The sequence below is a fragment of the Malania oleifera genome, chromosome 8 (genome assembly GCF_029873635.1).
Source record: "Malania oleifera isolate guangnan ecotype guangnan chromosome 8, ASM2987363v1, whole genome shotgun sequence".
NCBI lineage: Eukaryota > Viridiplantae > Streptophyta > Magnoliopsida > Santalales > Ximeniaceae > Malania > Malania oleifera.
The window spans coordinates 21,620,463-21,632,696 of NC_080424.1; the positions used below are offsets into that span (position 1 = coordinate 21,620,463).

At 38.0% G+C, this 12,234-nt stretch overlaps 1 protein-coding gene across 3 annotated transcripts in view; it reads left to right on the forward strand.

Moving 5' to 3' along the window:
* The window catches only part of LOC131162440 (biotin--protein ligase 2-like), a 31,109-nt gene extending 19,120 nt beyond the window's left edge, over positions 1-11,989 (forward strand). For 2 of the 3 annotated variants that reach the window (XM_058118902.1, XM_058118904.1), the window contains 4 exons: positions 5,859-5,904; positions 6,744-6,810; positions 9,027-9,103; positions 11,668-11,989. In XM_058118902.1, coding sequence (XP_057974885.1) covers positions 5,859-5,904; positions 6,744-6,810; positions 9,027-9,103; positions 11,668-11,710 — 233 coding nt within the window. In that variant the 3' untranslated portion in view covers positions 11,711-11,989. Of the gene's footprint in view, positions 1-5,858; positions 5,905-6,743; positions 6,811-9,026; positions 9,104-9,911; positions 10,255-11,667 lie in introns of those variants that run through there. The other variant, XM_058118903.1, reaches the window with a different exon arrangement.
* The last annotated feature ends 245 nt before the right edge of the window (positions 11,990-12,234 follow it).

The following is a 12,234-nucleotide window of genomic DNA, read 5'->3' on the forward strand; positions in this document are numbered from 1 at the left end:
ACAACTTGATAGGTAACTCTAACTCAACATGTAGTTCTTCCAATAGCCTCTCCAGCCATAATCCTTCACATATTCCTTGAGCAACAACTCTGAATTCTGCCTTTGCACTGCTCCTTGCCACAACATTTTGTTTCTTGCTTCTCCAAGTGACCAGATTTCCCCATACAAAATGCAATATCCAGTCGTGGATCTTCTATCCTCTGTAGAGCCAGCCCAATTAGCATTAGTGAATATTGCCACTTCCTTTTGTTCACTTCTCTTGAACAATAAGCCTTTCCCTAGAGATCCCTTTAGATATCTTAGGATCTTGAAGGTTGCCTCCTGGTGTGCTTCTTTTGGAGATTGCATATGTTGACTTGCTACACTTACTGCGAAAACTATGTCTGGTCTGGTATGTGATAGGTAGATTAGTTTGCCAGCTAATCTTTGATATTTCTCCTTATCTATTGGCTTCCCAACATCTTCTGTTCCTTTTTCAGCTTCAATAGGTGTGTCGCTTGGTTTGCAACCTAGCATATCCGTTTTGGTCAGGAGATCAAGGGTGTATTTTTGTTGTGAAACACTAATTCCCTTCTTTGATCTAGCTACCTCCATCCCTAGAAAGTATTGCATTTGCCCTAAATCCTTCACTTCAAATTCTGGGCTAGAATTTTCTTCAATCTTCCAATTTCCTCAATGTCATCTCTGGTGAGGATAATGTCGTCTACATACACAATCAGAATAGTCTACTTCCCATTATTTTGTTTGAAAACATAGTATGGTCGGACTGTCCTTGGCAGTATCCCTCTCCTTTTATCAGCTTTGTAAATCTATCAAACCATGCCCTGGGAGATTGTTTGAGTCCATATAAGGACTTTCTTAGTTTACAAACTTTGTTTTCCTCGCCTGTTTTACTGAATCCAGGGGTTAATGTCATGTACACTTCTTCTTCCAGCTCACCATTTAGGAATGCATTTTTGATGTCGAGTTGTTGAAGTGGCTAGTCTAGATTGGCTGCCAAGGATTGGAGCACTCGGATAGTGTTCAACTTTGCCACGGGTGCTAAGGTTTCTGTGTAATCGATGCCATAGGTCTGAGTAAATCCTTTTGCAACCAACTAGGCCTTGTATGTTTCAACCGTCCCATCTGCTCGATATTTTATAGTGAATACCCATTTGAGCCTACTAGTCTCTTTCCTAATGGAAAATTCATAACCTCTCATGTTCCATTCTTTTCCAATGCCCTTATCTCCTCCATTACAGCCTCTCTCTATTTTGGAATTTCAAGTGCCTCAATGTTCTTTGGAATTTTGACCTTGTCAAGGTTAGAAATATTCCGTGCCATTGTCAGTATGCAAGATTTGAATCTTGGTGTGAAATTGTGTTTGGACCATGGCATAAAAGTTAATAAACACCGAATGTACTTTAGACTTATCTTTTATCAAGTAGACCCAACAAGTACGAGTGTGATCATCAATGAATGTCACAAACCATTTTGTGTGAGTGCGATTAGAAATCCGGGAAGGTCCCCATACATCTCTATGAATGATTGTGAAAGATTTTGTGGGTTTGCATTTGGATTTTGGGAATGAAGTTCTTTGGTGTTTTGCGAGTTCACACACTTCACATTGAACATCAAGAGACATTTTATTCGAACATAGCGAAGGAAATAAATGACACATGTACTGAAAATTGGGGTGACCCAACTGAGAATGCCATAACATTAGGTCACTATTCTTAGGGATAGAGACAAAATTACTTTGACACTGATCACTCATTTTGGCTTCCTCGAAGTAGTAGATTCCTTCATACTCCTTAGCACTGCCAATCGTCGTCCTCGATGACAGGTCCTGAAAAACACTATGGGATGAAATAAATTTAGTAGAGCAATTGGAGTGTTTAGTGAGTTGGCTGACAAACAAAAGATTACAAGATAATTTTGGAACATGAAGAATAGACTCCAAAGTAATCAAGTTAGAAATCTGAATACTCCCTTTGCCGGCAACAAGAGCTAGAGATCCATCAACAATTTTGACTCTTAGGTTACTAGCACATGGGGTATATGATAAGAAAAGGTGATAAGAGTCTTTCATATAATCAGAGTCTGTAGAATCTATAATCCAGGGTGTATGGTTATGAAAAGTGTATAGGGCTCGTGAGAAATTACCTCTGTGTGCCAAATTACCAGATGGAGTATTTTTTGGTGACTGACCCGAGGCTTGGAGAGCAGATAGCTTCTCCATGATTTTTTGTAGTTGGTCATGACTGGAGGTGCTACTACTGCCACTGTCAGAATGGTTGCTCGCCACTTGTTGCCTCTCGGGTTGAGTCTCAGAACAAGCTTGATAGCCTTTGGTTTTGGTACTTTGCCGTGGTTTCCAATCAGCTGGCTTGCCATGAATCTCCCAGCAATTATCCTTGGAATGGCCAGGCTTTCGGCAATGTTCACACCAGAGGCGGCCCTTTGAGTCGCCCGTAAGATACCCGAGCTTTGCTCTGCCGTCGACTGCGAGTTTAATGGACTGGGCCCATTCTCGGAAATTCTTCCCGTTGAGTTTTTTTGCCGATAGTTGAACTGAAGAGCCATCTAGTCCATTCGAACTTATGATGGCATTGGTTCGACTCGTTTGAGTCTCTGAGGTTGTCGACTCTCGACTGTTGATGGAGTTGTCGCCCATAGTTAGCTTGGTTTAGGAAAAAACTAGCTCTGATACCATGTAGAGAATGAGAATGAATCAATTGTATATTCTTTACATACTCGGGTCCCTATTTAACATGTATATAGAGAATAAAATATGGAAAAACAGAAGAGGACCCAACTTACAGATGAGATGTGTAGTTTAGCTTCAGTGGGGGGGGGGGGGGGTGTCTCAATTTATAGCCTCAGGCTTGTGGCAAGATCTCATGGTAGGTGGTGGTGGCTCACCCACCATGGTAGGTGGCGGTGGCTCACCTACCGTGGGAGGTGATCGTCATTCACCAACTGTGGCCGTCGTTCACACTGTAGGGATTTCTACATTATCCTATTAGCTATTCTGTTGATTCTTCTCCAAACAGGAATCACCGACTTACAAATCTCATTAACCACCAAATTTAGTGAGCGGTGCCAAATCTTTCTATGGATTGCTTCTTTCGCCGTCAAAGTGCTTATGGTGTTGGTTCATATTTGGTTACCCAAAGCTCATGTAGGCACCTACAGCAGGATCCATCATCTTGGCATGAATTCCTTTAAAATTGGGAACCCACGGGTTTTTAAGATTTTCGATACCCATGTTTCCCGAAGCAACACTTTATTCTAGTCCTTTCATATATACTCCAAGCGCGATTGCTATAATGTATACTTCCTCGATCACTTCAAGACAGATTGATCTTAAGAAAATCATTGCTTACTTCCCAGTAGCCCATATGAATCTAGTGACTATTGGTATGTTTAGTCGGGTGGTGGCTGTTAGGTCACTATTTTTAGTTATGGACACACAAGGCCAAAGCATCTGTGTCGGGCGTGCGACCCATCAACCTACTAGCAATGGGAGAGAAAACATATCGCGTTGCAACGAAAGCTTGATTCGAGGCGTCAGCAAAACACTGCCGTCTGTTCCAAAAACAAATGCCCGTTAGCGCCCTGGGACAGGAGTGGTGGATGGCCTTATGCGTAGGCAACAACAGCACCAACTCTACGAAGTTAGAATCGAATCTTTTTGTTGGCTTTCCCAAGTCATTTGTGAATAAGAATTCAAGGGTGTGAAGCTAGCGCTTCTAGTTGCTTTTCTTGCTTCTTATTATGGCGGTTATGTTGGCATGGCGAAAATGAACGAAAAGCAATATGAATGTGCTGATAGCCTAATCTGTTCTAATAGATTGAAAGAGTAGGAATTTATAGAGGGAATCTATCAATAATGAGGGAAAATCTCCTATTTCTATCTATTGATGAGACAACTATCTATTCTGGATCCATTAGAAAGAAATCGATATGTATTTGATGGAGTCTACATCGTACGTAGAGCGCCAACCGCTTTTTGGGTCTCTTATCCATCTGTCCGATGCATTGGGCTCATCTCATGGAGGGAAAAGCCAAAATATAGTTTTTTTGTTGTTGTTTGCTGCCTCGATGCATTCCCTTCTCTCCCTGGCATCGTCCCACTTGTAGGTTTGCTAACAGAAAGTGAGGAGTTGAGCCTGAATTGGCGAACCGAAGTCACTTTCAGAACCATACTTCCTACAGCTAACTCGTGTCCAGTCCAGTGGGAATGCGTAGCACAAATGAACGTGAGCTGCTATACTAGATCCCCCGCTGGCCATCGGGGACTGAGTGATAAGGCCATGATCTGCAGGGGAACAGGTCAGTCTTTCTTCCATTGGGGACAGGTGCATGAACAACAACTCTACACGCCACACATTCGCCGCATACCTACTGTTTAGGTAGCATCAGCGAGATCTAGCTGAGGAAAAAAATGTCACGGTTGCTCCACTCCACTGCGGTCTCATGAACTGAATTTCGTTGCCTTCCTGGGCGCGAAGCGAATGGGCATTGTGCTGTGGGTCAGTTTCAAGGTGGTGGGGGGGGGGGGGGGCGAATGATTAATTTGGATTGACAAGGTTTTTAAGCCCCAAAACTAAGAATCAAACTAAGAATCAATGGAGTCTATCTATGGACATCTATTCTATCTGTATATCTAGGAAGGGAATAGAGACATGTATGATTTACTTTCCTCAGTCTTGAATCTGTTATTACTGTTGACTTTCTGAAGTCCTCTGAGTGAGCAGTTTGTGTGAACCTTCAAATAATTTGCTTTTCATGTAAACTGGGAATATTAATTTTGTCTGTGTGATCACTAGCAATCCTATAGAATGTTGCTCTGATCTCTTTAGATGAATTTTTTTTTTTGGCGTGGCATTTTATTTGTTGATGTCAAAGCAATGTTATAAAAGGCAACAGCATAAGGTAAGGTGTTTTAATCCTTAAACAGGCGAGGTACAAGCCTTTTAAGAATTTCATTTTTAGATAAAAATCTGTAAATAAATTACATATATTTTTAAAATGTTAAAAATAAAGAAAAATTAAGAAAACTACGAATCAAATGTAAAAGGAAAAATCAAGTATAATTTGTAAACTACTTGTTTGCCATTCCAAAAATCATGCAAAGAGATAGTTATAACGTTACAAAGTTCAAATTATTTCAAGATCTAAGATGCAACACTCAATTATTTTTAAGATCTAAGATGCAACTCTTGATTATTTTGGAAAAATTGAGGTTCAAGAGTTTTAGAAATTGACTCATATTATGACATTCTTTTAGTATAAACATGTATTTAATATTTTCTAGCCAAATCTAACTTGAGATTTACACACCCAAAATGCTTCAGACTCAACCAAAAAGACGCAAAAGGTGTGCCATTTGGTACAAATGCGTAAGCCTCAATGTGTAATGCATTGAGTGAAAATAAGCCTCAAGGCAAGCCTTTGTTTGAGCCTTTTATGGCATTGTAAAAATAAGCCTCAGTGTGTATGCTCTGTTTAAGTTTCAAAATTTTCTTTGTATTAAATTATATTGATTATTTCTTTAATTATCTAGCTTCTTTAATTGATACCTGGTAATTTGTCAAAATACCCAATGATCAAGGTATTCTAGAAAAACCTAGGGATATGTTGATGTTTTACAATTTACACTTCCCATTATCATCAAGTAGTTCAATTGTTGCATACCAGTACAATGGACCCAATTGTTCTATGAACATTTGTTTTGGAGTTTCTTTTGGTACAATCACTTTCTTTTGGTGCAATCACATGCAATGTTGGTCAGTGACTACCATGGTGTTTTTCAGAGAGCATGTAGGATACAGAGGATAATGCACAGCTCTTTTTGTTGCTCATTTGTGCAGGATTTCAATCTCTTGAGGAACTATACTATAAGACATGGCTACATAGGTAATATGTGGATCTTAATTATTTTACTCTATTGTTTACACTCAGATTGTTTTATTAAAAAATTTTTTGGTCTCATTATCAGACAGAAAACTGGAGAAAAATGCAAGAAACTGAAGAAATAGAAGGGGAATGCTTGGGCTGGGTGTTCATGCATAATAACGTTACCACTGTTTGAAGCATATTAGCCACTTATCTTTCATCCCACACACTAACATTGAGCATGCCTTGCTTGAACTTTTTACTCTTGGAGTGCGAGCAGATTCCCCTTGAGCCATGTCTTATTGTCTGCTCATTGCTTTAAATCGGGCCATAGTTTATCTTAATATTGTGGGTCGTTTTGGCAGTCATGATTGTATTCTCTCTCTGTCTTCTTTTTTTTTTTCCCAGCTTTTCTTTGCCCCTGTCGTACATTCATCTTAAGCTATGTCACTCTTTAGGAGTAATCATTGGCCTCTTCTTTTCATTGTTGTGCATTCAGCTTAAGCCATGTCACTCCTTAGGAGTAATCGTTGGTCTCTTCTTTTCCTTGCTGTCTCTGTCTTCAGACAGATGTTTTTTGTTTGAATTTATTCCTTTTTTCATACCCCTCATTAATCTCCAAATTTCTTGGCAGGAATTCTTGCTTTATGGACATATTATTTCTTTAACTATATGTATTAGCACAGGGAGAACTGGATTGACATTGTTCATCTCCTATTATTGTTGAGTTGTCCCAATCATTGTTTTTTGTACATGTGTGGTGATTTTCTTAGTTTAGGTTGTTGAAAACTATGATCTTGTGCATATATGGCGCCCAACACCATGTCTGGTCATGACTTTGATCTGCTATATGGATGCAGTGGGCAGAGAGTAATAATACAGGAAAAGAATGAGGGGCGGTTGGTGGAAAATGTTGTTACCATTCAGGTAAACAGTTTGAAATAGTTGCTATCTTTGTTGCTGGCTTAAGTATGGAACTGGATGCAGATAAGAAACTGATAAAATATCATATGCTGTGACCTGTTTCGTAGATCTGAGTTGAAATTATTTGCGAACGTCTGATCCAAACTGGTGATTTCATAGTTTAAAACTACAGTTTTGTTTTTGTATTTTCATGATTTTTATTCCATTTGTTTATATATTGAAAGAAGCAAAGAACACAAGCTGTGTAGGTTGTCTGGTGTTTAAATCTTTGCTGTTGTCAAACCTAGAGAAAGGAGTGGTTGTGATAGGTTTAATGAGGGCCAAGTGGTGGAAAATGTTGTTACTATTCATGTAAATAGTTTGAAATTGTTGCCTTGCTGATTTACTGGTACGGAAGTGGATTCAGATAGACAATGAACACACTGACCTACTTAGAATTGGGTTGAAAATATCCATGTGCACTCCCATCTTATCCAAACTAGTTCTTTCAGGCGATTCTACAGTTTCATTAAGTGAATTTTCATGCTGCTATTCCCTTGAATGTGCCTACCTCAGTTTAGGACTTAAATGATTTCATAGAGGTATCTATTAAAAAGATATTTGATTTGTTTGATATTGAAGGAACACAAGTTCAGGTCAGTTTGTGTCCTGTGTGTAAATCTTTGCTGTTCTCAAATCTAGAGGAAAGACTAAGATTATGTTATGTTGGCAACCAAATTAAAAATATAGTGTAATCTTATAAACATAAATCTTTGAAAGTTAAAAAATGTTTTTTTTGATAGCAAAAGAAATATATTAAGAATGAGAATAGAGAAAGTTACAAAGCTGGGGTAGGGCGAGATCTTCAAAACCCAGAAAACAAAGAAATAGAAGTTAAAAAATCTAGAAACAACAAATAGAAACAAATAAAAAACTAAATCAAATCCTAATTAAGAAAAACCTTCTTAAAATGCTCCCCTTTGTAATTGACAGAACTTTGAAGCCTTGCTAATTCCTGCTGAACTTTATTAGATTTACTTTTAGATCCATCCAATTGAACTTTATTCCCTCCATGATCTGTCATCCACAATCCCTTTCTATCCAAAATATTTTGAGCAGCAACATCTTCTTTATTGATCTTCTCCACAGGAGTAGGTAGTAGCCCGTCCTTACGCTGATTATTCACAGCAACGTTCTGCTCAATAACCTTCTCCACAGGGTCAGGAATAGGTAGTACCCCATCCTTATGCTGATTACTCACTACCAAATCCTCACCCAGCTCCCCCTCCTCAAAGATAGAAACATCCTCTAAACCTTCAAGCGGAGAAGGGGGCACATAAGAAATATTCCCCAACACATCTGATGAATTGGATCCATAATATAGATTTTTGTATATCACATCCAACAATAGACCACTATCACAAGAAAAATCACTTTCAAAATCACTATCATTCTGTGAGACAACCTCCCATTTTTTCTCGCTCTGTGTTTTATTCACAGTTTTCCCCATATCAACCATAGAACATTTTTGAGACTCATCATAAAAATTCCCATCGTCATCTATTTCTTAAATTTTTTTCCCCTTCTACTTTGAATTCATAGAATTGTTTACAAGCAGATTTTTTCTTATGTTTCCCCTCCTTCCTTGCTGATCAGTGCTTGTAAACCCTTTGTAACTACAGCCAACTTACTTTCATACTTTCATCTCCATTTTGTAAATTCCCGAAGTACTTACCTCTTGACCCGAGCCATTAATAAGATTCTCCTCAATCTGCTCTCTGGCTGATTGAATTTCCTGCTTCACCCAAGAGATTCCACACTTTGAATCTTCAGCAAAATTCTCCCTTCTCAAAACAATCACCCCACTACCCTCACATTTATCCCCTAAATAGTCTTGGGTTCCTCTACTACTTAAATTGCCCCTAAAAGAAACCCCTTGGTCTTCATTATAATGTTGATCACCCTCCTTGCCTTCATTTATAATGTTGAAAAATGGTTCATGCAGTCAACCCAAAGTAATTGGACTAAGTCTAAAGTTGAGCCGAGTTGAATTGAGTTTGTTATTGAAAGAACCAGATATTTTCTTATGTGAAGAAGATGGTTAATGATATGATAAAAACTAGCAATTTATGTATGTGACTTTCAAGTGGACTCTGGAATCAATTTCTATATCATTGCATTTAAACGGCTGCAGGAACTTCAATTAAATGGTTTCCAATCACCATTTGATTCAATTGCAGGGTTTGACATCCTCTGGATACTTGTTAGCTATGGGTGATGATAATCAAATGTGTGAGCTTCATCCTGATGGCAATAGGTATGATTTTTAATCAGTTTTTGCCGAAATGAATGTATTTGAGATGGATAATAATAGTCTTCATTTATGGTTGAAGAAAATGTAGATTTTGCACATGAATTAGTTTTGTTTATCAATGTTATCCTACATAGTCATGTGATGAACAATCATCTCCTTCCCATTAAGAAAGCAAAATAAAATTTCATTTGTACTGACCAACTTAGATTTGGGATGAAAATATCCACAACCAACCCACCCACCCACCTACAGAACAAGCACAAAGCTAGAAGCAACACTGCTAAGGGTCGAAAGACTAACAGAAGGGAAAACTAAAGTTCGCTTGCTCTATTCATCCGTAACTGTGGTAGAAAAGACAGGCCCAAAGATGACTTACAATGTTAACCCATAAGGACTAGAAATCCTTTTTATTTTTCCTATAAGTTATTTGTATGGCCAATTTCCTCTCCTGATGATGGATCTGTGCAGCATTGTGCCTTTGGTAATGTTTTGACACTTGTTCTTCTCTATGGATGTTTATCACCTCATTTCTAAGTCATTGATGACTGGATGAGATCTTTTTTAACTGTTCAAATTTATTACCTTTAAGTAGGATGATTTATTGGCTAGAAAACCTAGCTTGTTTTCTGAAAATTTAATTTCTGGTTGAGAAGATGCTTCATTATTTGGCTTTTACTCAGATAAATGCGTCTTAAATTTAGTCATGCAATAATTGGTACAGCTTTGGATCTCTAATTGTATAGGTTTAAGTAAAAATTCAATTGACTATTTGGTATAATTGCTATGCTTAGTGTGTGATTTTTTTGGTTAGGGACTACAAAAATGGGCGAGTCCATGTGTAACAGTCTTGGCCCAACTCCGTGAGGTATTATCCGCTTTGGCCCATTGGTCTCACGGGTTTGTACTATAAAAGATGTCTCACATAGTTGGGGCCCAAACTATCCTTATAACCCCAAGATCTCCCTAGTACTCAACCGATGTGGGACCCTGACACCATGCTATGAACTGATAATTAAAGGAGGACTAATAACCAACCCATTGCTTCCTTTATCTGGATCCAAAAAGCCAGTCAAGCTATGGTATATGGGACACATTTATTGTAGAAACTGCAATTTTTTTACATAAATAAAAGAGAAGTTAATCGATTTCTGTAATTTATGCATATGTTTAATCCATATAGTCCTGTTTGAACTGTCTCTAGCATTCTCCTAGATTGCTGCTGAACTACTGAACTATTTCCACTTAGTTCTTGATGAAGCTAATAGCGGATATTGATCATTCAAGTTGATGCTTTGTGCATATTTGCCGCTAGTTGTATAACGGAAGTATTGCAAATTGTTTTATTAGGGCGCATTTATTTTGGTGGCTGATGCTTATTTTGGACCGGGCTGGCAATGATTTTTTTCAATTCAATGTTTAGATTGCTTGTATGAAGGACATGTTAATCATTTAAAAGACCAAAAAAACCCTTAATGAAAAGAAGAATACAACAAAAATGAAAAAAAAATGAAGGGCATTCTAGTCCTTTTATTGCTTATGATTCCCAGACCATATGGAGGGACCAGCCAGCCTTGTTCCATGTATATGGACTAAGATCATCACTCCTGGCCAATCTCTATCCTACACCTTTGTTGTGCCAAACCTAAGTTAAGGGTGTTTATCGTAGCCAATCCACCATATCAAACACACCCTAGTGGCCTGGATTATTTTACAGCACCATTATAAGAGCAATAAGAGCATCAGAGAGGTGCTCTCTTGCAGATTACTCGTTAGCTACCGATTTTGGTTCTCCCTCCCTCCCTATCTCTCTCTCTCTCCATTTTACAACATAATGCATTATGTGAGTAATAATAAGAGCATTGGAGTAGTGCTTTCTTGCATATTCTGAGCTACTAGTTTGGTGCCCTCCCTCTCCCTATGCATCTGATGATCATGACCACTTCTTGGATATCAGGAACTATTTTCATGAAAACATCTTTTTTTTCTTTCAATCATTCGAATATATTTGTCCTTCCATATTTTTACCGGAATGTAGTGTTATGTTCCTACATCAGCTAGAAGCTTGTATTTGAAGTCATGTGTCAGGCGGTCCCTCCATATTTTGTCTCCGACCAGATTGTGAGGACTAAGCATATGGTTGAGGATTTCGTTCATGAACATTTTGGCAGGCATGTGGGAAAACGACAATGCCTAGGGACCATGTTCTTCAGAACCCTATTTTGAGCTCAGGGTGGTAAAAAATATCTTAGACCGCTAGGCTATTGGAGTTTCTGTTTATTTTTTATTTTTTATTTAATAAACAATTAAACTGCTTATCAACATTTCAAAATTATAATTATAGAAATGATTAACAGAGTAACATATTAAAATTACAAGTTATGTTATTGACGTGTTCCTCAGCAATGCATTTTCCCCTTTGCTTACCTAAACTTTACCAGAACGTTGTGCTTGTGGGGTACAAATTGGTGTTTTTTATGCTTTGGTTGTAAAAGAATGGCGCAGTATTGGGTTGATTATGATCTCAATATAAATATAAGTTAATCCTTTTTGGCCTTTGGGCTATACAGTTTTGACTTCTTCAAAGGGCTCGTCAGAAGAAAACTGGAGTGAAGAAGATTCCTTGGCACCTTTTCTTGAAAGCAGCCATCATGGTGGACCATGTGCAGCACTTGGGGATGTTTTGTTGGCCTTATGTATATATATATATATATATACTTTTTCCTTTCTTTTAACCCTTCAATCTTCCATGAATTCCCAGTACAGATTAGGTTGGATTTCATCGACCAAAGCTATTGTACAATTTTCTCATGCAGTTGTGAACCGAAAACAGGGTATTATATATATGATTAAATATAAAATGGGTCGTGGTCTTCCCTAATAATTAATCAATTGCAGGAGCTTTCTTGTCTTTTGCAGCTAGGAAATGTTCTGAAAGGTCATTTCTATGGCAGGTTTGGTCATATTAGTATATTCTTACTTAGCTTGAAAGGTTCTGGAAAATGGAACTATGCATGGTTTTTTTTATTTTTATTTTGTTAATTTACGAAAACCTCAATATTATTGATAATCATCGCTTATAGCGGATGAATACTGTGGTTACAAGTAAGAAATATGAGATCTACAAATAAACTAAC